Below are 27,500 nucleotides of genomic sequence, written 5' to 3'. Positions count from 1 at the left end.
TTCTCAATGAAGGGTTTTCTCAATGAAGGCTTTCTCAATGAAGGTTTTCTCAATGAAGGTTTTCTCTCAAAAGAAGAGGTTTTTCAATGAAGAGCTTCATCAGATTCCAGAACAGTGATATTCAAAGGATCAAATAATTTCATCTTTGGCCATCTAAAAGAATTAAAAAAATTCATGACAATGATTAAATAAACAAATAAAACCAATTGTGCATTTCATGAAACTCCAAATCAAAGCGAAAACAAGACAAAACTCAATTTGCAAAAGGCGCTTTCATTAAGCTATTCACACATGCAAGAAAAAGTTTTTGTGAACTTTAGCAAATGACAACCCCTAAATTTATCGAAATTATCTTCGAGGGGGAAGATAGTCAGCCATTCAACTTGTGCAGAGCTCCTTTAGGATTTTCAAATTTCGTCATTGGAGGTAGATGCCTCGAAGGTGTCCTGGTGTTCAGGAAAATGATTTGTACTTATGATCGGCCCTTGTTCACCTCTTTTCCTTAGCACTATTTCTCCTGCCTCGATCATGTCTTGGACTTTGTGCTTAAGTGCCCTGCAATCGGCGGTTGAGTGGCCAGGTACTCCCGAATGATAGGCACAAATAGCATGTGGATTGTACCCAACAGGCATGCCATGAAGGTAAGTTGGAGGGGGAATCACGCCTATTTTGTTGGCAACCTTCAATTGCTCATACAATTGGTCCAAAGGCCTGCCTAGGTTGGCGAAGGTTCGGGTACGGCTTTGATTGTAGGTTTCAGTGGGTCGGAGATAGTTGTAGGTGGGTCTATTTGGTGGGGAAAATCTTTGGTGGTAAGGAGGCCGAGGACGAGCTTGTTGAAAGCTTGGTTGAGATATTTGGAAAGGGGTTGTAGGCGGGTTGGCATAATTTGGGCGAGGTCGAGGATGAGTGATATTGGTGTGGTAAACAGGACGAGGATTTGAGTAGTAGGGGTAAGGGTTTGAGTAGGTAGGGTATTGTCGAGGTCTGGGTCTTGGGACAGGGTTTTGATTCCAGGTGAAGGCAGTTTCCCCCTCTTTCTTTTTAAATTGCGGGTTCTTCTCACTAGTCTCCTGTCCTTGCAAAGCATCCAACTGGGATTTGAGGGCAGAGACATTAACAATCTTCCCAGCTTTCACGAAGTCATCGTACTTCTCAAGTTTATTGACAATGGTGGCGAACGAGCATCCAGTCATGCGGAAAATTTCTTCAAAATACGGGGGATCATGTGCTTTAATGAAAGTGCGTATGATTTCGTCCTCAGTCATCGGTGGCTCGACTTTGGCAGCTATTTTCCTCCACCTCTTGGCATAAGTCTTGTGATCCTCGGAGGGTTTTCTTTTTGTTCCTTCCAACGTGGTTCGTGTCGGAGCCAGCTCGCAGTTATACTCGTATTGCTTTACAAAAGCATTGGACAAGTCAATCCAGGTTTTTACTTCTTCGGGCTTCAAATTTGAGTACCAGTCGAGGGCATCCCCCTCCAGACTTTCCGGGAACAACCTTAGAGGCAGGTTCTCGTCGTCTACAGGCTTTCCTAACTTGTTAGCAAATAGTCGGAGGTGTGTCTTGGGATTACCCGTCCCATCGTACTTGTTAAACTTAGGGGTTTTGAACCCCTCAGGCAATTGCACATTGGGAAAGAGACAAAGCTCATCGTAGTCCAGGACTCCTTGCTTGTTCAACCCCTGACTCTTCCTCATAAACTCATCAAAACGATCAAGGCGTTTGAGCAGCTTTATATCAACGGGAGCAGAAGATTCCCCCATTTCTGCCTTGGTTTGAACAATATGGTCTGGTAGGAATGGCTCAGCAACAGGGTGATAAAAGGTATGTGGCTCAGGTGGTATATTTGAAGTGATTTGGGGTGGTGGACCTCGCGTGTGAGTAAGAAAAAATGAAGGATGAGGAGGGTAAGTGTATGGCAAATTTGTGGTGGGATAGGTGAAAGTTTCTTCGGGTGCAATAGGAAATGATGGAGTAACAGTGGCATGGGCCGAAGGTAGGACAAATGGCTCTTGCTCAAGCTGTCTGGCGGGTACAGGTTCGGGTTGAACTCCGCTGCTAATTAGCTCATCATTCAACTTCCTTTGGGCGGCCATCTCAGACGCCATCTCTCCAAACTTGGTAAGCATCTCAGCCAACTGAATCCCCAAACTTGCAGTCTCGGGTTGAGCGGTAGTAGCAGACCTATCTGACTGTTCCGGTTGTGAACTCATGTTTACACGACTCCTCTGGGCTTGACTACGGGATCGCGTTATGATGGAGCTTCGACGAGAAGCTATATTTAAATATTACCTGAGAATTTTGAAAGGAATTGCCTTTAGATTTAACCCTTGCTTAGTTATTCCAATAAAAACAAAGAAAAAGAAAAGAAAAAACAAGAGTTAGTAGATATTCAGAAAATTCGGATGCATGTCCTATGGGGGAACCCTTTTGTGCCAAGGGTAGGCCTAGCATGAAAATGCAGTCCTCCAGAGCAGGCACTATACAATACCTGATGGATCCGATCGACTGATCGTGTGAGGAATGATTTGAAAATTTTGGCCACTTGGAGTGAGAAGAGACATTTGCCCTAAAACATGAGGACAAAGTCGGAACGGATTGCTTGCTTTGATCTACACATAAAATGATTTGTGAAAGGGATTGCCATGTCTCGATTAATTTATTCAATGAACCCTAAAGGGGAAAAAGCGAGTCAAATGGATAAAATTGGTGATTTATTCAAAATCGACCGATTTACCCAAAAATAGGTAAGCTGGATAACATTGACGATTTATTCAAAATTGATCGAATAGATAGACTTGGTCAACTGAATTGAATGAAATTGATGATCTCTTCAAAATCAACTTGATTTCGCCCTAAAAATGGGTAAATTGGCCAAAGAAATGAAATGGAGTTAATGATTTATTTTAAAAATCGGCCAAATCCCTAAAAGGGTAAATTGGTCAAATGAATTGATTTATTCAAAAATTGACCGGATGACCCTGAAAAGGGTAAATTGGTCAAATGAATTGATTTATTCAAAAATTGACCGGATGACCCTAAAAAGGGTAAATTGGTCAAATGAATTGGATGAAATGAATTTATTCAAAAATGATTAGATTGAACTAAAATTGAATGAATTGACAAAAAAATGGATTGGATAAAATGGATGATTTGTTCAAAAATCGATTGAGTTCTCTACCCATTGGGTAGTTTCAAGAAATCATTACAATGCCTTAGTCTATGAGCCTCCTAAAATCAAGATTTGGCCTCCATTGATTTATCGTCTCAATAGTGAAGAATTATTTGGGTTTCTTCAAATTAATGTCCTTTACGCAAGGGATTTTTACCAATTTTGATAAAGTGGCCAAAAGGTGATTATTAGACGCTCATATTCCAAAGATCGCTCTATGAAAATGATCGGATCCTACCTTACCTTGTGCACTACCCCTTTGGATGATACAAAAAATGTAAACGTGCAAGTCTCCTTGGATTAAGTATCCGAGACATATGGTGGCTTATTCCTAAACACGGGATCCCCTAAATGGCATTCCCTTCCTAGGGTGGATGCGTGATGCCAATTTATTAAAAGCAGTAAGATATGCAATTTGAAATGAGACATGACCTAAGGAACCCTTTATCTGCCAGGGTAGGCCTAAAATGGTATGGCATTATTAATTTATGAACGAAATATACCACAATTTTTAAACATGCAATAGCCTATCTACAAGGGTAGGTCCTAAAAGGAGGTCATGCCAGACCTCTTATTTCCTAACGTTTGTGAATGCAATGGGGACACAAAACCAAGAAAAGTTAGTTCAGCCAGATAAATACACATAACATATTGTAGCAACGAAATCAATACAAAGAAATAAAGCAATAAAGGGAGAAAGGGGTTGGACCCCTCCCCTCGTGGATAGTGTCCCTAACTCAGGATAAGGCCGACTCTATCCTAGGCAATTCTAATATGGATGCATGAGGTTGAGGTTCGCTAATGCATCTAGACTCGATAAGCTCAGGTCCTCGAGCCTTCAGACTTAGGAATCAAGGGTCATCAATCCCAAGATTCTTTGTCGGTGGCTCGAGCGATTCCCCAAACACCGCTACGCACACATCGTGTCACGGCTACGTGTTTGAGTGAATCTATCAAAAATCCTCAACTTTCGACTAAAAGCTAAAGGCTATTAACCTAAAGCTTAAAGCGGAAGATTGAGTGACCCATCGGATCATGCTACACACACATCGTGTCGTGATCACACGTCCAAGTGGGTCACCTAATCCTAATAGGGTGGAGTGGCGTGACAAACCACTAAAATAAAAATAAATGAGGGGTGAAAAGTTAAAGCGTATGCACGTATGCTAGTGCTCGTTTGGAGGGGAGGGATCGAGAACCCACGCAAGGCTCTAAGGTAGAATCCCCTCCCAAATGCAATGCAAAGCGCGGAATCACATACAAACATCCATTCATCAAAACAATCGTAGGCGAACGTGTGAGGAAGTGAGTTGATACGCGAAATGCAAAAATCCTAGAAAAGGGAAAAATGCAACCCTAAACATCCAATGTGATAAATAAAAAGGTTTAAAAGAAGAAAAAGATTGATTAAATCAAATTTGCTCGGACTCTCGAATGTCCCCAGTGGAGTCGCCAACTGTCGCGCCCCATTTTTTGATAAATAAATAAATAGTTTGAAAAATGTATTTTTTGTGATTGGAAAATGAATTGTGGTTTAAAAGAAAAAATGGGTCTAAATGGGGGGTTGAGAATGCGACGATTTGACCCAAAATTATAGTTTAAAAAGGGTTTTTTGAAACGAAATACGGAGTCGCCACTTGGTAATGAGTTAAGGTGTACCAAGTCACCTAAAAATGGATTTTTAAAGAAAAATAGGAAAAAGTAGTAAGAAACCCCTTTTAAACGACTCCTAATCCACGTAAACCAAAGAAAAAGGTTCGGGAGTCACATTTGACAAAGGGGAAGGCAAGGATAAAATCCAAGGCACCCCTTTGACCTAGCCAAGGCTAGTTGCATGATTTAATCAACAATTTTCTTGTCTTAATCAAAGAATTTATTACATTTGGATGCACTACATGAATGCAAACCCTAGACCTAGGGGTATTGGGGGAAATTTCCCTTCAAAGGTTGAGTGGTGCCAATCACATTAATTGTGAAGCCCAATAACGATTCTTTGAAGAAGTCACGAATAATGCAGGTGGAATGCTCAAACAAGGAAAGAAAATATGAGAGGTGTGCAAATGAAGGCAAAAGTGCTCGTGTGCAAGTAAAGGGATAAAAAAAGGTGTACGTGTGCAAATGGGAGGAGAAGTGAAAGTGCTATGATAGAGTGGACTTAGAATGCATGAACCTAGGGAATGCATGCATATTGGGCGCGGGGAGACCTAAATCGTGACTCAATTTGCCCTTTTATAGAGGGAATACAAGCGTGCTAAGGCTTAGAAAAAGCCACACTCGTCTATATCTCATATTTAAGGGGACTCTCAAGCAAATGAACCCTATAACTAGCATGAAATGCAAAAATCCTAAAATGGAGGGAAAAGGGGTTCGAGGGGCATGCAAAATGATAAAACTAAAAAGAATGCATGACATGTAATGAACATGCACACATGTACTAACGAGAGGAAATCCCTAAGGGTCTAGCGTTGGACTAGCCCATTCTAGGAATTCCGACTAGCGTTGGACTAGTGGAAACGTACATTCATCCATCACATTCATTCAGGCTATGGAAAGCGAGTAGACATGCCAAACACTTATAAACACATAGCACATAACATTTAGCATGCTTGACTAGATGCAAGGCCCTAACAAAGCAAATTAACACGTAGTAACTAAACATGCAAGACACATAAGACAATTAAAGCCCTAACTATTACATTTGCTAGCTAGGCACATGACTTCGATAGGTCTTCATTGAATGCTCCTCCAAGCCCTATCTATTACATTAGGGAGACCCTACTACAATCTAAAAGGGGGAAAAGGAATAAAATAATTAAATCCCTAACTATTACAAGCCAAGAGGTGTACACATACCCCATAAAGAATAACTTAAATAAAAAAACAAAAGTAAATAAAATAAATGAAAGGAATTAAAGAAAGGCAAGGAAAACAACGTAGACATGCATATTCACATAACACGTAGGAGCACGTAGGAAAAATAAAATCAAGGAGATAGAGGTTACCTCCCTTGAATTGTGAAATGAAAAGAATATTAGCTTCAAAACAGTAAAAGGGTCAAGGCACCAATTTATTTGGCAAATAATCACAAATGATAGAAATAAGCATGAATTTGAATCAATTGAATCATGTCAACAACCCACATTTAAGAAGTCAAAAGAAGAAAGGACTTAATTACAAAAATGAACAAAGTTTGGGGCCAAAATTAAAGAAAAATAAAGTTCAAGGACTCATTTGCAATTAAAGTAAGGACCCAATTGAATGAAACTGAAAGTTGTTGGGGCCATTGAATGAAAACACTCGAAAGTCAGGAGACTGAAATGAAATTTCGTTATCAGGCTTCTTGGCAAAACAGGCCATTGGGCCATTTGTATTTATTTCGTGGGCCAAGACCTTCCAAGCCCAATCGGAAACCCAAGGTAAGAGAAGTAGGCCAATCTGCTATTTTGGCCCCAAAAATTAACCAAAAAAACCGATGGGCTTCTACCCCTTTGGCCCAAACCAAAACCCCAAAATCATGAATTAAGCCCACTTTCTTAAACCCAAACAACAAAAAACTCTTAGCCCACATCACTTATCTTATTGAGCCCAACATGATGAAATCAAATAAAATTATTAAACCTCAATTATAACCTACAAACAAGAATTAATCTATCCCAACAAAATCACATAAAATATGCAAACAGAGGATTAAACTTAAAAGGGTGAAATTAGTTTGATTTTTCCAGATTTTGGGCCACAATGAAATTAGACAGAAAATGAGGGATTAAATTGCAATTTTTAGACATTTATTCTCATGTTTCGCAGAGGCTTTCTTCTTCATTGCTAATTTCTGGGTTAGTGCTATTGAAAAACTTATTCGTGCACCAACTCAAACTGAAGCCTGTGAATCTATCAAATGAAACCCCTTTTATAAATTCAACCCCCTTTAAACTAACACAACCCCAATCATGAATGTTAAATTATTGAAGATAAAAAAAAAAAAAAAAAAACACCAGCTTCCATTCAGTTTTTTTTTTTTCCGCAGCCAGCACATCAGAATGTTGAAGTTTGGGTTCATTCAAATTCAAGTAATTAAATCAAGCTAATGCAAAAAGGAAATTAAGAAAAACAAAACCCTTCAATTTCTGCTTTTTATGGCAATCAACCATTCGAACAGGCATAGAACTCCCTGACCCTTTTGTGTCAGCCGCAAATGCAGATAAATCATTTTTAAATTAGAATTTTCGTTCAGGCATTCCATCGAGCAAATTAGGGGCATTAAAAGTTTCATCAGATTTTTGTTCAAATTGAAGTCAATCAGCCCCCAAATTTATCAGAAATCAAGACATTCAACTCAATCAACATATGTAGTATGGGTATTCAAAAATGAAACCAATTAACAGGAGAATCACACTAGATGAAGCCACGGCAGACCCATTTCACACTCTTGAGAAGAACTGAAATTTAAATAGAAGACTTACAGAGCTCTTGACGATGAAGATCCACGGGCGATGATGGTGGGTTCTGGTGGCGGCAACGGCAGACAGGGGGCCTATCACAGCAGCAATTTACGGGCAGTGGTGGTGGTGGAGTCCGACGTTGTAGCAGCGGCAACAGCAACTCCTCGGATGAACCTTCCTTGCTCGATTTTCATCACAGCTTTGCGCCTCTGCTTTGGTTCCTCCGTTTCTTCTTCTTCGTCCGAATCTTTTCCTTTTCCCTCCTTTTTCTGTCCAGCCCGTTTCTTTTCCCTTTCCCTTGGCTCCCAATCTCTTTCTAGTTTACAGACGAAAGGAAATGGATGAAAAACTCACACGGACAGCAGCTGTAATTTTTCCTCTCGGCAGCTCACGCACGCGAGGATGGTTAGTCTGAATTCAGTGGTTGCAGCTGTAGTGGTTGTGACTGAATTGATCACGGCTAGTTGAGGGTGAAAATATGGAATGGCAGCTCCCTCTCCCTCGCTGGTTTCCTCACTTCGATGATTCCAAGGTAGAGGGTGTTGTTGTAGTTGAGGTGAGTTAGTGGAGAAAAGGAATGCACTTCGGCAGAGATGGAAATGTTATTATTATTTTTTTTTAATTAATTAATTAAACAACAAAAATGATAATAATAAAACAATAATAATTAATGATGAAAACAACTTAATTAACATTAGATAAAAATAAACTAAAAACAACAAAAAATGCAAATTTCCATTTTTTCATTTTCATTTTTCACTTTTCTTTTGTTTTCGAAATAACCTAACCAAAAAATAAATAAAGTCAAAAGATTGAATTTAAAAAGAAATAAACCTATTTTGTGAACAATTTTCCTTTTTCTCTTTTTTTTCATAATTTTTCTACGCTAAAACTTAAAAATAAAAATAAAAATAAAAACTAGAAACTAAAAAAAACTAAAAGCAACCACGACAAATGAGAATAAAAAGTAAAAGAAATTACACCAAAAATTTGGTGTCTACACCATTATCAGAATTGAACAAATTTAGTCGTTTTTGCAATAATACAGCAATCAAAGTGGTCTACATGGTTGTCTCAACTTGTATTTAGGAAGTCATCCCCAATGCTAATCTTCTGCCAAAAATACATGGCTAGGTAATTCTATTTTTTGAACAATATCCTTTGCTTGATTTTGAGGAAGAAATACTATTAGATTTTGCTTTATATAATAGTTTACCAATAGGAGAATATATGTATCATCCATCTTCCTGTGTCAAAGAGGAGAGTTAGGAAAGAGGGTGGAAAACACGTAGAAAAAAAAAGGGATAATTTTAGAAACTTCCCTGAGATTTTTGACAGTTTCACTGCCCTCCCCTGAGGTTATAAAAATATCACTAATTTCTCTTGAAACCAATTTTCTTATAACAATTTAGCCCAATTCAAAAAACACAAATAATAAAAAAATTAATTTAAGGTGTGAGAAGATTTATTTATGCCAAAAGTGCCACTCAACTATTATACTAGTTAGATTGAATATTTGATGTTAATTTACTTATGGGGCCATTACGACACGTGGTCAATAAAAAATTTCCATCATTCATAACGAAAAATAACATCTTTCAAAAGTTAACAAAACAATTTTTTTCCATACCTTAAGATTCTTACTCTCACCACAATTATAAGATTCTTACTATTTATATTTGATTCCTTTAATTATGAAGTACATAAATTGAAAAAAGGATGCCTAGAATTGGATCCATTTTTAGATGCCAAATTAGATTTTCTTTTTTACATTTCAAATTATGGTTAATTTAGTTTGTAAATATCTTAATTATTTCTCATGTCTAAATCCTTTAATTTATCAACTACATTACGTTTGATTTCTTTTATTTGTCAAGTATATAAAAATTAAAAAAGATTAACCTAATATTGGCTCTACTTTTGGATGGCAAATTTATTAACATTTTACAATTCAAATTATGATTAATGTAGTAAGCAAACATTTAACTCTTTTTCCTTCACATATATTTGTAATTATCCTAAATTATAAGGGTAATAGAGTTATTTAGCCATTATGACGCAAGCGTTGGGCTCCAATAATTGGTAGAGGAGGTAAGTGATATTTTTAGAACCTCAGGGGAGGGTGGTGAAACTAGATTATCCCGAAAAAAAAAAAAAAATTCGATTTGAAAAAGTTGAATTCCTGGTTGGTTAGCAGTACAGTAGAGATTATAGTTTTCACACCAAAGTAGAAGCTCATAACAGCTGAAATAAAATGAACAAATTTAGAAACAAAATAAAGGGCAATGCTCTATTAAACAATATTCAAAATGTTACATATGGCTTTAGATATAAGAGCAGACAAATACTCATCATCAGTGCTAACAATTGTACGTGCTGCTGTGACTTCTATCAAGGCTTTTTTAGGCCCCAAAATATGCACAAGAGATGTCTTATCTGAGCCATCAGTGGTCATGGCCTCTTCAACTGTTGCATTAATACCCATGCTTTGCAAGGTCGTCAGAAAATTCTCCAAGTTTACCCCACCCAAGTACAACAGCGGCCTGGTTTCTGAGGAACCAGCACACTCCTTTCCACTAAACAATACATTTTTGCCTTGTTCCACAAGGAGCTCTCCTTTCAATCGAGCAATACTCATTTCTTCCTTTTCCAGTTTTGTATAACCGAGCTGACAAGCCAAGTCTATACCAATGTCTAATTCTGAACTATCCTTCAACTTAGGTACTTTCACTGTCTCATTTTCAAGGTAGTAAATGACTGAAAATGACTGATTCACAAAGCTTTTGCCCTGCTTCAATTTCTCAGGGAACTGTCTCCAGCAGGAAAATTACAGTAGTCAAAATGCTAGAATAAGATTTATTAGGCACCAAAGGAGGCATTCCTGAAGCAGAAGAAAACAGAGAGCAAATAAAGGTCTTGAGTTTACCAGCACATATTTAGGCTTCAACAGTTTGAGTAAAAATTCAGCTTTCCGGAAACTGTACGGCCAAAAGAAATACAAATCAGACATGTAATTCAATAATCAGGGGAATGAACCCTTAGACATATGTGATAATGAAACATGAAGTTGAGGCAAATATTTAGCCAACTTGAAGTTCCAATTTTGCTATTCAAAATTATCCCCTACAGAAATTTAAGAACTCCCATTTATGTTCATCTGAAAATGCCTCTTATTCAACCAAACAAACATTAAGATCATCTATTCTGCAGCTGAACCACCAATGCAAAACTTCTGACCCATAAATATAGGTGGGGAAAAATCAAGAACTTGCAGCGCAACAGATTGTTTATCCCTTAGTTAAGCAACACAATCAAATAAAGTATTCCCTACTTCATTCCAGAAAGAAACGAGCACTGAAGGACTTTTATTTCCATTGACTTGAAAGGCAAGAAGGCCAAATTTGCATTGAATCCTTCCTGCACATCATTCACAAAGAAGGGAAAAGAAAAAAATCAGACAAAGTAACGATCCTACTTGGCAAATCAGTAACAGAAGGTCAGATGACTAAGAAATCGAAGCTGCACCTCCATTACAAGTAAAGAATTTTTATCACCACACCAATGTTGGAGCAAATGGACAGCAGGTCCAATCCGTAAACTCCAATGAGGACAAATTACTATACAGGGTTCATGCCAAATTGACCTATTCACAAGAGAGAGAGAGAGAGAGAGAGAGAGAGAGAGAGGTTTGAGTAAGGGCAGCTCCAATAGTGCCATCCTCATTAAAACATGGACCGTATCCTTGCAGAGCATCTTATTGAAAGAACTCCAAGATGTTTCAGTTTGACAACTGAACTTCAACATTTCCAACATAGATACTGCTTTAAGCATCTAAAGAAGAAGTATCTTACAGTAACTCGGGTGAATGAAGTACAGGGAACAAAAAGAGCCGCTTCTCATTTAAGAGATCCATGAAAGCAAACAGTGGTTGACCAGAATAAAACTGCACAGATAAATAGAGGGAGGGAGGTAAAACACAGTTTGATTGTTCTTTACATGAATATAAGCAGTTTTCAAAACATATATTGAACTGAAATACCTTGTCCTGCCGCTGCTTGCATAACCATTCAGGTATAACATTTAAAAAAGCAACTAACTCTTCAGCAACAGAAGAAATAATATAGATGGGAACCTGAAAGAAATGTATTAGCATTTGCACAAGCATGTCCACAGTACCAGAACTTCATAAATAGATTTGACATTTTGCAGCTCCCAGTAACAGTTTAGCCATAAATCTGCATCTTGATAATTGTTTGCATAACAATAAATAGTAAAAGAAACAACCATCAAAATCACTTAAAGATTCATTCTCCACGTTGGCACCAAAATCTATTAGCAATTGCCGTACAAAACTAAAACTTTTCTCTCCTCATACATAGACGTGAAACATGCAGTTAATCAACCAACAAATTAGTTGTATCTTAAACCCTCATTTTTCAATGCCAAGAGCCTATAAAGGTGAAACAGAGAATACAACTACATTATTTAAGATACTCTTCTAAACAGAGATCTAGAATCAAGTGCAATCAACCTTCTCAGAAACATTATTCAGATGAACGTATCTCTAAAAAGCAACTCCTGTTTCCTTACTATAAAATGAGAAGTGGAAATACCTTCAAGTCTGATGACTGCAGAGACAATGTTATACATTCTAATAGTTGCAAAAGGACTCCAAGCCGTGCAATGGGAATCAGAACTGAGCCTCCAGCTTTAACAGAGTCCAAAGAACATGAGCATAGGAAAGCCAATTTCTCCAACTCCTCTGCAAACTTGTCCTCGTTTTGCAAAAATTCAGTATAGCTTTCTTCGTCATCATCTTTTGAACTGCAAATGGAAATTGTCAGTGCCCTGGATTTTACCATATGAGTGAATCACGTGAAACTAGAGACAACAAAATATAGACCCATAATTTTAGTTGCAATAAAGTGCAGTTATTTAGGATGATTTGAGCATCTCACAAAGAACACCGTTGAAGAAAGTAAATTTGAGTTACCTGAACTTTGAAGCTTTTTTATCTGCTGGATTGAATCCATCATCTTCATTCTCAAGCTTGTCTAGTGCATCACATGCTGTCGAATCTGAGAATAATATCACATCACTTCCACGCAGAGGATTGTAGTCAATTTCTGTTGCTGTTGCTGATGCAAAAATGGAGCTTGAAAGATATGCAATCCTTTGTTTTGGACTAGAAATACTCCAGTTACAAGTGCCTATATCTAAACCAGAGCTGAATGCCCTTATTAACAAGGTGCCGTTGTAGCAGGCTTCTTCAGCATATTTTAGGGATTGAACATTTTGCATGCAACCCTTCACATCAGCGACACTGAGAAGCAGAAATTATTGCAACCTCAAGTCCCCAAATCCACAGTGCAATTACAGGGAAATGTCCAGTCTAGATTGACATCCCCAATTCAAAAAAGAGAGTACAATCACCAGTCTATAACTTTGCAATTGATGAATCAGCTCAAATAACATTGATGGTATATATTAAGTAGCATTACCTGTACAATGGCATCCAACCACAAAGGTCTCCATCTCTGCCCCAAAGTATCTCTCTAATTGCAGAAGGAAGCAATTCCACCTCATCCCATTTCATCCATTCTGGGCAAGTAGACTCTTCAGGCCCATAGAATTGCCTGATTTCATTATGCATTTTAACAAGGTCCTCCATCATAAGCTGTCCAAGTCTTGCAGTAGCTTCAGTAGCATATATCTGACCCGATTATAAAAAGGAAATCAGTCACAATGAATTCTAGCAAATATGAGAGTTAAGACGTCAAAATGTAAAAGCATGTCATTCTTATTCACCTTAGCAGAAAAATTTCTGTTTCTGGTCAGAAATGGTAATCCTAGCATGCCCACTGGACTAGAGATCAGTACAACATCAATGAATGAAATATTCCAGAGTTTCAAACTCTTCACAGTTTTGTACCAAGGTTCGGCATGTATTAAACTGCTTGTGTCAAGAGATTTATCTACTTTTTGCTTCCTTTTCCAGCCACAATCTGAAATTGAAGAAGCCTCACACGTACATTCACCAACAGATTCATCAAATAAGCTAGACAAATTCGTAGGAAGAGGAGAGAAGACCGATAGAGCAGAAAGGTCTAAAGGGCAGTCGAATAATAGCTGAAAACCACCTATGTTTAGCATGTGGCAGGGTGGGAAATGATAACCCTTACCCTCACTCAGACAAGTCTGCAGGCGGAAGTTCAGATGCATAAAAAAAAAAATTAATAGGTTGATAAAGATGTAATTATAAGCATTAACATTTGAAACTAGGGAGCTGAACTCACAGTCTTCATCAAGATGAACAAGGACGAAGCAGGACAGACCTGAAAGATAAGTGCAAGGCAAAAGTCAAGCTCGGCGGTAATTTTAACTCAATAAAACATATAGACGCTCCAAAAGGCTAAAAAACTGCAGATTTCAAGATCCAAAAGAAAAGGATTAAGTCAAAATTTCACCATGCAATACTGTCACTTTATGATACAGTGATCGTGACCCTACCAAATCGCTAGCACAGATAATTAAGGAGAGATAACAAATGAGAATACATAGCACCAGTATATGCTATATAAGTCTTGTCATCATAATCTCTACCATCTAGAAAAGTATAATCATATAGGTCTATGAATCTACTGGCTTCCTCTTGTTCCAGCAATTTCCCCTACTAACCTGATAAACTCGAGGAAGCAAATTGCATCCGGAATACCACGTTCATTGATGACTTAAGAAAACAAGAGACCAAGCTACCATTTGCCGCAAATTGTTGATGGCACATTCATTACAACTATTTCTTTGTTAGCATAACACTATAAATGCTTTAATAATATCAAACAAAATGCCCTTTTAGTTCAATAATTTTGTTTAATAGGAAAACAATGAAGACACTTTAAGACTGAGCATTCATTTCGTAATACTTAATAACACACCATGACACTCAAATACAGTAGATAGTCTCCCTGAAAACAAGTAATTGTAAAGAACTTTACGAGTTCTTCATATGTTAAAGATGCTGCAAACTATTTCAATGTCTAGGGAAAAACTAAAATTGTTTATAATTTTCTTTTCAAATTGCTGATGCCACTATAATAAGGCAAATGCCAAGATATTTTTTTCTTCCCACTCACCACATTTCCCCTCGCTTCTTTAGCTCAATGGTCCGTACAGTTAATTAATATTAGCAGGACACATTCATAAAAATTCAATGATGTAGATAATGCAGCAGAAGCTGATGTTAGATCCAACAGATTGTAGAATTGATTCTCGGTTTAAAAATCGTACAAAAAAAAAAATCTACAAAGTTCATAGTTGTAAAAGATCATAAAGACTTAGAAGAGAGAACATGATGAAATTCACAGAAAAGACACGCAAGAAGGAGATCAGATTAGGAACTCTAAAAATCACTCCTAGAAACCTTAGGCATCACACCCAAGGGTGGATTGCATCACGCAACGTGTAGACGGCAATAAGCTTTCATTAGTGTTTACTCTCTTGCTCTCTTTCTCTTTCTCTTTGTGGGGAAGTACATTAGTTATAGACTTCTAGACTGATTTTCAATTAAGACTCTCAACCAAAATGGAAGCAAATCAGAAAGCTTCCATATTCACACTTAAGAATCAAATCAGAATGCTTCATTGTTCAGTCAAAGACTGAAAACTAGAATACTAATTGCCAAAAGTAATTACCAAACAGAATACTAACATAAACATACATTTCTATGCATGAAAAACAGTTCTGGAAATCCTAAATCTTGGATTTTTCTTGAGTGATAAGATAAGGTGATCTTGCCTAGTTGGCACTAGCAAAAGAAAGAAAGGATCTTGGGACTGTTTCAGAGATCTGACCAGAAGGGGGAATTCAGGGCGATCCTGAGATGGAAGAACAAAACAAACTAATAAACAAAAAACTCCATGCCAACTTTGATCAACCACTCAAATTTCCTGATTTCATCAAGGCAAGGAGGGAGAACCACCACTATGGCTCAAAACGAAGCGGCAGGTAAGAGAGAAACTATACAATTGAAAAGGAGATGAATAAGAAAAGAGGGCTCAAATACCACATGGACAATAGATTTCCAATTTTATATATATACAGCAAAAGTCATGAGGTGATCACAAAGCTTCAACAACTAAAAAATTAGCTCCATGCCAACTTTGATCAACCACTCACTTTTCCTGATTTCATCAAGGCAAGGAGGGAGAACCACCACTATGGTTCAAAACAAAGCAGCAGGTAAGAGAGAGAAGCTATACAAATCTTCTTGAGATTCAGATTCCCCCCCCCCCCCCCCTAAAAAAAACCCCAACCTAGATACCGGTTTACTTTACCACGATAGCCAATCTAAAACACAAGAAATATTTATCATACTCGGAAAATTTGGGCTTAAGGTCCTGAGTCTCCTGACTGTTACAGGGAATTTCCTTTTATGCCTGTCACATGATTCACTAAGATTTATGTGTCACTTTTGTTGTGGAGATGATGTATTCAGATATAGATATTTGTTTTGGCCTTTAAAACAGCATAACCTAATTTTGGTCAGAATATGTTTGGCAAAGTGAGTTTTTGCCAAGTTTGTCTCCTACTAGTTTTTAGCAAGTTTGTCTCCTACAATAACTTTAAAAAACTTCTCCAAAGTTCTTAAACTATACACCTCAAAATACCCAAAATTTCCCTTCCTCCTTTCTTCTTCCACTTCAACCCACCGCCACCTCTCTTTTTTTTTCGCATTCCTCCTCCCCCCCCCCTCCCTCGCCAACTGACTTCACCACAGATTTCACTGCAGCTTTTCCTGCCATGGAAGTAAACCCTGACATAGAACAACCATCAAACACTTGCTAGGCAGATGTGAAACAGTGACAAGAGAAAATGAAGCTTTTATAGCTAAACAACGGTCGAAAAAGAGCATGAAATACAAGCAATAAACTGATCCGCAGTCACCAATATATCCAGTTATGAATTGATATTGCAGAGTGGAACAAGTAAGAAAGACTCTCTGTGTGTGTGTGATGACAGCAAGGAGGATACCTGGGAACAAAGGGTATCGTTTGCAGTTTCAGATGGGGAAAATCTGCTCCTGCTATGGGGAAGGCGTGGTTATAGGTATTCGCCGGCAAACCGCTGAGAAGGAGCGGAAATGATAAGGGGACGAATCAGAAACGACAGAATAGCCGAAGGACAAGAGAGAAGGGATCCCCCAATCACACCGAACCCTTTGCTCTGCACCCACTTTAACCCTCCCAACTCACTTATGGGAGGGGGAGGGAGGGGGAGGAGAGGGGTAGAGAGAGAGGGAGAGGGTGAAGAGGGGAGAGAGAAAAAGGCCAAAAAAAAATTATATTTTGGCTGCTGCTTGTTCCAGCCGGAAGAAGGAGAGGTGGCGGGGGAGGGAGAGGGGAGGGGGAAGGGACAAGAAGGAGAGAGGAAAGAAAAGAAAAAAGAAGGAAGGAAAACGAAAGAGAAAAAAAAAATTTCCATCCTAAAAAATTTTTCTCACAATTTCAATATTAAGTTATAGTAAAATTTTAAACAAATATTCAAAAAAAGTCATTTAGCAAACGGAGCTATGTTTTCTTTTTGTCGAAACGTTAGCTTTATATATCACCGTAAAACTTTATAGTATTGGACAATGATCCAATCAAAAGGACAACCGTCCTACAAAATCATTGATGTCTAACACCTAAGATTGGGATTCATCCATTCTTCATCTAACCAGATGTTTAGAGCATGCAAGCTCAATTTAATACTACCTACTTTCCTTGAATTAGCAAAAGAGAAAGAACACTTGTGAAACAAATTACTTATGAACTGGATGTCTTCTATTAGAGTAACCATAATTTGATTGTTGTGTCTTGAACCTTTTATGTTTTCCACCAGCTCCATGTTGTCTAGTTCCACTTTGATAGTCCTCCAGCCTTGGTTGATCGCATTTAGTAGAGCCAATTTCACAGCAATAGCCTGGTCCTGTAATGGATTAGTTGACATTCTTTCCCTTAGTGCCCAGTGTGAGGACTCGTAAAAACTATTATTTTATGCCTAATTCATGGCTTAATAAATTATTTAATTGGATTTTATCCCAAGGAATATTTTCTAGTCTTATTAGACTTAAATACATGGTAATATAACTTCGTTATATTTTTAAAGTGACTCGTTCTAAAAATTAATTTCCTGGAGTACGTTTAGTAAAAATAGTGAATAGTACTTGGAGATTTTATCCGCGTAATAGCACAATAAGCTTGGAATATTGGAGACTTGTACTATGGTCCTAAAATAGGTAATCTTATGAATAAATACTCAAGTGATAGTTAGTAGTGCAATCGTTATAAGAATTTATTGGAAGTTTCGCGTTATAGCGTTAAAACTGAAGGTACGCGTTTTCACACGCGCGACTTTATTTGAGGGACTTTAGACCCTTATTTCGGGACAATTAAGAGTGACTAATACTTACATGAATATAAATGCATTGGAGGTTCAGTGCACTAGTGAACCAAACGCGCGAGAAATCGAACCTAAAACGTGCCAAACGAGCCCTAATAAGAGTTGACTTTGGAGTGAATGTGCACCACTCATTTAATCTTCTCTTGGAAGCTAATTTTGATCAAACTTCACTCCATCTTCTCTCACCAAGCAGCCGGCCAACCTCTCTCTCTCTCTCACTCTCTTGCTTCACAAAATCCTTCATCAAATCAACCCAAAACCTCAACCAATCTTCACCAAACTTGAAGATCATCTAGCAAACTACTTGGAGATTGAATTTAGCTAACTAAAGGGCTGCCTTTCACGGTTTCTTGGAGCTCTTGAGGGCCGAAAATTTCTGGGTTAAGGCACTAAGGAGGTATAACTTCATCCTACACCTTAAACTTGGATTATGATGGTAGAAATGCATCCTTAAGCTATTGCATGTGGATGGGTGGCTTGATATGGTTGTAAAACGTGATAGTGGGCTCTTTGTATTCCCACACTTGGGTTGTTGTTGCTGATTAGAGGATTAATGTTGGATTTAATGGTAGTTTAATGGTTATAATGATGGATTTATGGAGTATTATTGTTGGAAACTCAAAGTAGAGGTCTTGACAAGAAATTTCTGAAACTGCCCCTGTTTTGTTCGGCCATGATAAGGCCAATTTTTGGTGATTTATTGGCATGAACCTGATGTTTATATGCTATATTATATGTGTAAAAATTTTCGTTGGAAAACATTAACGTTTGGATGGGCAAATGAATTTATTCGTGGACTAGGTAAGCTGGAAAGTTATTTTCGGGTAACCCTGTCCAGCGGTAGCATTTTGACCATAACTCTGTCCTCGGGTGTCGAAATCAAGTGCCGTTGGTGGCGTTTGAAACTAAACATTCCTGGCTTTAATTTGAGATAAAATGCACGTTCTGATTCTCTGTGAGTGAGCCGAACCAAATGTTTTAAGATAGCTGTCCTGTCTCTCGGATTTGCTGGAATGGTTTGTAGAGGCAGCAACTTGAGGCTCAATTTTGAGCTGGTTGCTTGCCAAATTTCAAAACGTTTTCTTCTGTAAACTTTTAGTCCTATGAATGTATTTTCTAACGCCATAAACAATGCCTCATTCCGAGTTAAATTGATTGAGTTGTGACCAAAACAAGAGGACTGCCCTGTTTTGGAAAAACGTAGTATTTGGACTGATGTGGGACAAAAACTTGGGAGTGATCTTATTAATTGAAATTTTGATGCTAAACCATTACCAAAAGTATCATGGATGTATCTTAGACCTTTATTTCACCAATGAACCATGGTTGGATAGCTTTCTTGGTTAAACGATTTGAAATTGGGAAATGAAAGTCAAAAGGCAGATTGCCTTAGAAATTTTCCGGAACTTTGGATGATTAGTTAACTATCTTTCCGAGGGTATTTTTCCCTGGAATTTGATAGAGAAATACCTTGCATATAGGAGTAAAATACTGCCAATTTTGGCATCAATTCAAGTTCGTTTCGATACCGAATTAAATTTCTAGTGTTGGAGGTTCAAAACTGGAAATTCTTCTTCAGTCTTGAATCTTCTTCAACTTTGAGCTACTGTATCTCGGTACTCGAAACTCCGATTCTTGATCCGCTTGTTTTCCTATAAACCTCACTTGCAACTCTAATTGAGTTACAAATTTCAGAGGCCGGTTTGCAATGTGTGAATCGTGCCGAATTTTCAAAGTTGGCCGAAATCCAACTTAATTCTGCCTTGTACGCCGAGTCTGTATCTTCAAGCTCATTTTTGAGTACTTTCCACTTAGATTCATGGAAAGGTGTCTTCTAAGAACTTTTAACACTTTCCAAAAGGTTTCCAACGGTATAAATTTTTCCAGTTTTGGACTTATATCGAGAGAGATACGAATTTTCAAAGATTTAGGATAAAACTGAAATTTTTCAATTTTCAAGGCAAAGGAGTTTTTCCAAAACTCTTAATTCTCTTAGTATTATTCAAACGTTTTGCCCTCACTTTTCATGATAAAAACTCAAATAATATTGTACATAATAAAAGGCAAGTTGAACCTCGATTTACGAGTAATTGAGGTTCATTTTGTGAAATATTCCTTAGATTGTACTAGTGTACAATCTTCCTTGACAAGTGGGTTATTTGTGTGATTATCCGCTATTAATTGCCAGGCGCGCAAGAAGGCATTCAAGAGGATCTTACTGTGGACACTTGAACTCCCAGAAAATAATTCTTATTGAATTGCTCGGTGAGTGTCAAGTGTGTGAATCTGTGATACTTGCTTATTTGTGGTAATTGTTGGAAGTTTTAAAGATAAGGGCGGGTGCGTACTTTACCGCACTCGTTCTAATTTCAAATGAATGATTGAAATGTATTGAATGAATGAAATGTATTGAATGAATGAATGAAATGCAATGTTATGTTATGATTACATAAGTCGTTGGAGTGAACCTCCTCGACTTTCAAATGAATGGGGGACGCCCAAACTCATAGGCCGACCTTAGACTCGAGCCAGCAATGGGCTTGGTCGGGGACTTAGGCGAGCCATGAGATATATATGAGCTCGACCTAATGAGAGGTCTTGCTTGGCATACTCGTGGAGTATCGCCTTATACATGACTTGTGGGCCCTTGAGGTGTACGGTGGACGGAGGGAAGTAAGTGGTGATCTACAGAAATGGAAATACCGACCCGGTTGATAGGAGGGTCAACGCGGGAAGGTATACGAATGACATCGGCAGAGCAAGTGGAACTTAGCTCCTGAGAGCTACTATATCCTTGAATTATTTCTGATTACTTTTCCTGTTCTAATGATTGATTATTGAAGGGACATGGTTTTATTTATTAAATTTGGGATTGCTATTTGAACAAAGTGCTTGCATGTGTGTTCTTGGCCTCACGAGCGTTTAGCTCACCCTATAGTTTTGTTTTCTTTAACAGGACCGAAACTTGGAGAAGTTTGGAGAGACCATTCGTTGTACTTTTGTTAAGACTCCTGCTATATTTTGACTAGGCCCTGGTTTGGGTTGTACTTTTGGAAATTATAAATTTGAAAAGTTTGGGCCCTGACGTGTATTTTGAATTTAAGTCGTATTATGTTTACCCGATGTACTGGTTACATGTTAATTGACTTGGTAAGTTCGAATGCTTCCGCATTGTTTGTGTTCATGTTGCTCCCTTCGAAATATTTAGTTCGGATTTAAATTGAATGGATTTGCGTGAGTTCTGGCGAGAGTTGGGCAGGCGTCCGCGGATACCCTTTGGTCCGTCTTAGGGAGGTGTGGGGCGTCACAGTTGGTATCAGAGCACTAGGTTAGAGGTCTATATGGGAGACATATTAGATACTCTACCTTTAAGACTCGATACGGGATGACTTAATCCTACCCTAAGTGATAATTGAGGCGAGCTAGCAACTAAGTTAGTCCTACCTCAAGTGACGATTGGGATGAACCAATGATTAAGTTACGCATGCATTGCAGGATGATGGAACTGAGTAGTGATTTAAGTTTCTAACCTGAAAAGTATTATTATTTTGCAGGGATGGATGACGGAAATGGAGCCCCGACAGCTAACGGGAATGGCCATGCGAATGGTCATTATGAGCCTCTTAGGACTATCTTTTACCGAGCTCTAGCGGGAGGAGCTCGAGTACGCTACTCACCGTATGATAGATACCCTCGATGTCCGTGTAGGTTGACTTTCGCTTACCCGAGCCATATAGTGCATGCTCTGGACTACGAGCGTCGTCAGTTGGTGGATGCCAACCGCGATTTACAGGCTGAGGTAGACGAGCTTAGGCAGATGGTCGGCGCTCAGGGTGAGCGGATTGCCGAGCTCGAGGAGGTGCTGGAGGGTGAGGTAGCCACATCTGCAGTGGTTAATGAGGAGTTTCGGGATACTAGGGCTCGACTCACTAGGCTAGGACGGGATGTCCGTAACCGGGCTTTCGAGATCCTGGCTGATGCTTCTAGATTGGTTGAGGACGCTACTGAGGTGATTCCTGACGCTGAGGAGGATCCCGAGGAGGAGGTTCCTCCTGATAGCCCCGCTGTGGACTAGGATCTTAGTCGTTGACCCCTTTTGACTTTTGACCGGTACAGTTAGGACTAGTTAGGGTGACGCGAGTGCCGAGGCCATTGTATTTTGCATGCTTGTGTGGCCTACTTTTGGGCACTTGTTCCTACTTTAGTCTTCTGTGACTAAAAGTATACTTTTGAGCACATGTGTGCTATATTTTCGTGAATTGTCCCTAACTTGCTAATTGTACGAACTTGACATGCTTATGAATGTAAATTATTGTTAATTTCAATGCTTTCTTGGTTGGTTCTAATTCTGATATATTACTTCGTTTCTGCTTAAATAAATCTATTTCTTGCACTAGGCATTTTTAGACTAATGAAAGGATTAAGGAGTGGTCGAGGCCGTGGGCGAGCGTCTAGACAGGCCCAACCTCAGGGGGATGACCAGGGATCGGCAACTGGACCGATCCAGGGACAGGAAAACATTGAGGGTAACCAAGTGGCTACTGCCATCAATAGGATGACTGATATCCTAGAACGTCTAGCGGAGAGACAGGGTCCTGGACCATTTAACCAACCTGGGGGCCAGGATAGAGGAGAGGATAGAGCCCTGGAAAGATTCTTAAAGTTTAACCCGTCTAAGTTTATGGGTGAACCTGACCCTGAAGTAGTGGAGAATTGGTTAGAAAGGATGACCAATATATTCGCCGCTCTAGACTACACTGAGGATAGACGAGTGAATTTTGCTGCTTTCCAATTTGAGGGAGTCGACCGAAAGTACCGGCTAGGGTCTACGCATTGGACTATCCACAAGCTCCAGAGGCGACCGAGGTGGTTGAAGGTACAATTCCAATCTTTCACCGCCTAGCTAGGGTTTTAATTGATCCGGGTGTAACACACTCTTTTGTAAACCCTGATTTCATGAGTGGAATAAACTTGAAGCCAATTAAGTTACCATATGACTTGGAGGTTAAAACACCCACTGGGGACAAAAGTTTAATTGCTAATCTGGTGTATAAGAATAGTGAAATCTGCGTGAAGGAAAGAAAATTGCTAGCCGATTTGATAGGCCTAGCGATTAAAGGATATGATGTGATTCTAGAGATGGATTGGTTAGCCCGTTATAATGCCCAACTGAATTGTAGGACGAAAATTGTAGAATTATGTATTCCAGGGGAGGCAACCCTGAAATTGGATGTGAGGGGTAAGTTAGCCTCATCTGCACTTATTTCGGGAATTCGGGCTAGAAAATTGTTGAATAAGGGAGCTCAAGGATATTTGGCTTTTCTTATTAATACCCTTAGCGATAAGGTGAATCTGGAGGACACACCGGTAGTGAAAGAATTTTTCAATATTTTTCCTGAAGAATTGGAGTCTTTACCCCCGGAACGGAAAATAACTTTTAAAATTGATGTAACTCCGGGAACATCACCTATCTCAAGGACACCATATAGGATGGCTCCAGCTGAGTTGAAAGAGTTGAAGTTACAATTACAGGATTTGTTGGAACGGGGTTTCATACGAGAGAGTGATTCCCCGTGGGGAGCCCCAGTTTTGTTTGTAAAGAAGAAAGATGGGAGTTTGAGGTTATGTATAGATTATCGAGGCTTAAATGATGTTACGATTAAGAATAAATACCCACTACCCCACATTGATGAACTGTTTGACCAATTGCAAGGGGCAGTAGTGTTTTCAAAGTTGGATCTAAGGCAAGGTTACTATCAATTGAGGATTTTAGAGAAGGACATACCTAAGACTGCTTTTAACTCGAGGTATGGGCACTTCGAGTTTGCAGTAATGCCTTTTGGGTTAACCAATGCACCTGCCGCTTTCATGGATTTAATGCATAGGGTTTTTAAGCCTTACTTGGATCAATTTGTGGTGATCTTCATTGATGATATTTTGGTGTATTCTAAGAATACGAAGGATCATGAGAAACATTTGAGAATTGTTTTACAAATCTTGAGGGAACATCAGTTATATGATAAGTTTAGCAAGTGTGAATTCTGGCTGAAAGAAGTGACTTTCCTAGGGCATATAATTTCTCAGGATGGAATTAAAGTGGATCCAGCTAAAGTTGAAGCTGTTTCGAAATGGAAACGACCGGAAAATCCAACGGAAGTTCGGAGTTTTATAGGATTGGCAAGGTATTACCGGAGATTCATCCAGGATTTTTCGAAAATTGCTGGGCCTATGACTGAGTTGACCAAGAAAAATGGAAAATTTATTTGGAGTCCCAAGTGTGAAGGAAGTTTTCAGGAATTAAAAGGACGGCTGACAAGGGCACCTGTGTTAGCCTTGCCAAATGGAAAGGATAATTTTGTGGTTTACACAGATGCTTCTAAGGAAGGTTTGGGATGTGTTTTGATGCAAAATGATAAAGTGATAGCTTATGCCTCTAGGAAATTGAAACCGCATGAAGGAAATTATCCGACCCATGATTTGGAGTTAGCGGCTGTGGTCTTTGCTTTGAAGAAATGGAGACACTATTTGTACGGAGTAACATTTGAGGTTTTTACAGATCACAAAAGCCTTAAGTACTTATTTTCTCAGAAGGAGCTGAACTTGAGGCAACGTAGATGGATGGAATTTCTGGAAGATTATGATTGTACGATTAAGTACCACCCTGGAAAGGCCAATGTAGTGGCCGATGCTTTGAGCCATCAGGTACAAATGGCTGGATTGATGGTTAAGGAATTTCAGTTGTTGGAGGAAGTTAGCTATTGGAATCCTCGATTAGAACCAAGGAAAGTAATTTTGGGGAATATTGTGATAACCTCCACTTTATTGGAACGCATTAAGGAATCTCAGGAAAAGGACCCTGAAGTGCAAAAGTTGGTGGAGAAAGTTAAGATGGGAGACCAGACGGATTTCAATTTGGGATCAGATGGAATATTGAGATTTCGAAATCGGATGGTAGTACCAAAGGATGAAACACTTAAGAAGGAAGTTTTGGAGGAAGCACACCGATCGAAGTTTACGGTACACCCTGGAGGGAATAAAATGTACAGGGACTTGAAAGGTCTATATTGGTGGGAAAATATGAAGAAAGAAATTGCTCAATTTGTTCAGACATGCTTGGTTTGTCAACAGGTTAAAGCCGAGCATCAAAAACCCTCAAGACTTTTGCAACCTCTAGAAATACCTGAGTGGAAATGGGAGAATATTATCATGGATTTTGTATCAGGCTTACCAAGGACACAGAGAGGCCATGATGCCATTTGGGTAATAGTGGATAGATTGACTAAATCGGCTCATTTTCTACCGATTAACATGAAATACCCGTTAGAAAAGCTGGCCAGGTTGTACTTGGATGAGATCATCAGACTACATGGTATACCTGTGAGTATTGTGTCAGATAGGGATCCAAGATTTGTTTCGAGGTTTTGGCAAAAGATGCAAGAAGTGTTGGGGACTAAGTTAAACTTTAGTACCACCTATCATCCTCAGACTGATGGACAATCGGAAAGGACAATTCAGACCCTTGAGGACATGTTAAGGACTTGTGTGCTGGATTTTGGATAGAGTTGGAGTAAGTTTTTGACTTTAGTGGAATTTGCCTATAACAATAGTTTCCACTCTTCTATTCAAATGGCTCCATACGAAGCACTTTATGGTCGGAAGTGTAGATCCCCAATTTGTTGGGATGAAGTAGGTGAACGAAAAATTTTAGACCCGACTACCGTATCCTGGATTGAGGAGGCTAATGAAAAGGTAAAATTGGTACGGCAAAGGATTCAAACCGCTCAGAGTAGACAAAAAAGTTATGCCGACAATCGGAGAAAGGATTTGGAGTTCACTGTTGAAGATGTGGTATTTCTCAAGATTACGCCTTTAAAAGCAAGCTTGATGTCCGGAAAAGGGAAGAAACTACAACCAAGGTTTGTAGGGCCATATAAGATTATTCAACGAATTGGGAATGTAGCCTATAAGTTGGAATTACCACCGAGCTTATCTCGTATTCATAACGTGTTTCATGTGTCCATGCTTAAGAAATATCATCCAGACCCCTCTTATGTTTTACAACCGGAGAATATTGAGATCGATGAAACCCTGACCTATGAGGAGAGACCGGTAAAACTTCTGGATCGAAAGGTGAAGGAACTGAGAAACAAGCAGATACCACTTGTACTTTTGTTAAGACTCCTGCTATATTTTGACTAGGCCCTGGTTTGGGTTGTACTTTTAAAAATTGTAAATTTGAAAAGTTTGGGCCCTGACGTGTATTTTGAATTTAAGTCGTATTATGTTTACCCGATGTACTGGTTACATGTTAATTGACTTGGTAAGTTCGAATGCTTCCGCATTGTTTGTGTTCATGTTGCTCCCTTCGAAATGTTTAGTTCGGATTTAAATTGAATGGATTTGCGTGAGTCCTGGCGAGAGTTGGGCAGGCGTCCGCGGATACCCTTTGGTTCGCCTTAGGGAGATGTGGGGCGTCACACCCAGCCTGTTTGAAGTTGTCCCATAGAATCAATTGCTGTGATTCCAATTTCTACAGTTGCTTGTCTTTTATCTTAATGAGTATGGATCTTGATCAGCAGACTGGTGTGGCTCTCATTTTGATCTTGCTCTTGCTCAGTCCTTTGTTGTATTTCTGTTTCCTGAGTGTTCTTCCTTGAATCCTTTCTTTTGTTGGCTTCATCGAACTTTGTCCATTCCTTCATGGCTTTCTGAATTATTTTGTAAGGCTCCTTTTTCTTGTGATTAAACTCTCTATCATTCCTAGCTTTCCAACTCTGCCAGAGGATGTTAATGGTGAGGTTCACCTGATCCTCCACTCCTCTGCCTCCTTGAGCTTCTATAATTACTGACCACCATTTGATGAAGCAATCAAATAGTTGCTGTATTTCATCCCACTGCACTGGCGCCATCTTCCAGATTTCCTGAGCTTTGGTGCACTAGAGCCGCAGATGTTCAATTGTCTCTTCCTTTTTTCCACATCCTGCACACATAGGATTCCCTTTTCTTGTTCTTCTTTATATTACTTCTCTCACTGGGAGTCCACCATGCAGGCACTTCCAAATGAACACCTTCTGCTTCCATAGTGTTTTCTAGACCTTAGTGATGGTTCCTTCACTGCTTGGTCCAGCTTCCTCCCTCCTTCTTGTACTCTCCAGGTTCTTTTTCTTCATCCAAGTCTTATAGCCAGATTGAGCTGTATGTTGTCCATCTTGAGAATGCATCCAGTAGTAGCTATCTTCTTTTCCTGTTAGACTTATAGGTATTCTCAGGATCCTCTCAGCATCTTGTGAGTTGAAAGTTTTGAAAATCAAGATTATGTTCCATCTGTTATTGATTATCAGTTCTGACACATGCTTTAGTTGACACCCCTATATTGGTTTCCCATATGGCCTATCTGGAATCCAATTGTCTTCCCAAATTCTTCCTTTACTGTAGACACCAAAATT

At 39.0% G+C, this 27,500-nt stretch overlaps 1 protein-coding gene across 3 annotated transcripts; it reads right to left on the bottom strand.

Annotated features, from left to right (window-relative positions):
- Positions 1-9,883: 9,883 nt before the first annotated feature.
- On the bottom strand, positions 9,884-16,990 carry LOC113778715 (integrator complex subunit 9 homolog). 3 transcript variants are annotated; one of them, XM_027324199.1, is made up of 13 exons: positions 16,645-16,989; positions 13,911-13,949; positions 13,797-13,812; positions 13,423-13,619; positions 13,116-13,327; positions 12,608-12,937; positions 12,228-12,438; positions 11,654-11,746; positions 11,466-11,557; positions 11,140-11,257; positions 10,946-11,031; positions 10,541-10,592; positions 9,884-10,423 (listed from the first exon to the last, which is right to left on the bottom strand). In XM_027324199.1, exons 2-13 carry the CDS (start codon positions 13,917-13,919, stop codon positions 9,908-9,910), a joined length of 1,932 nt encoding a protein of 643 aa, XP_027180000.1. In that variant the 5' UTR covers positions 13,920-13,949; positions 16,645-16,989; the 3' UTR covers positions 9,884-9,907. The 3 variants fall into 3 exon arrangements, with proteins under 3 accessions (XP_027180000.1, XP_027179999.1, XP_027179998.1); XM_027324198.1 differs by having other exon boundaries at positions 13,423-13,812; positions 16,645-16,990; XM_027324197.1 differs by lacking the exon at positions 16,645-16,989 and adding an exon at positions 15,790-15,809 and having other exon boundaries at positions 13,423-13,812.
- Positions 16,991-27,500: the final 10,510 nt, after the last annotated feature.

This window comes from Coffea eugenioides, chromosome 7 (genome assembly GCF_003713205.1).
Source record: "Coffea eugenioides isolate CCC68of chromosome 7, Ceug_1.0, whole genome shotgun sequence".
In the NCBI taxonomy this organism is placed as follows: domain Eukaryota; kingdom Viridiplantae; phylum Streptophyta; class Magnoliopsida; order Gentianales; family Rubiaceae; genus Coffea; species Coffea eugenioides.
This window is presented reverse-complemented; position numbering and strand designations above follow the sequence as displayed.

Bases quoted from the DNA above. Each gene is read 5' to 3' on its own strand.
- LOC113778715 (XM_027324197.1), bottom strand. The intron at 13,813-13,910 runs GTGAGTTCAGCT...TTCCGCCTGCAG, and splicing joins TGTTCATCTTGATGAAGACT to ACTTGTCTGAGTGAGGGTAA. The intron at 11,558-11,653 runs GTATTTCAGTTC...TTATCTGTGCAG, and splicing joins GCAAGCAGCGGCAGGACAAG to TTTTATTCTGGTCAACCACT.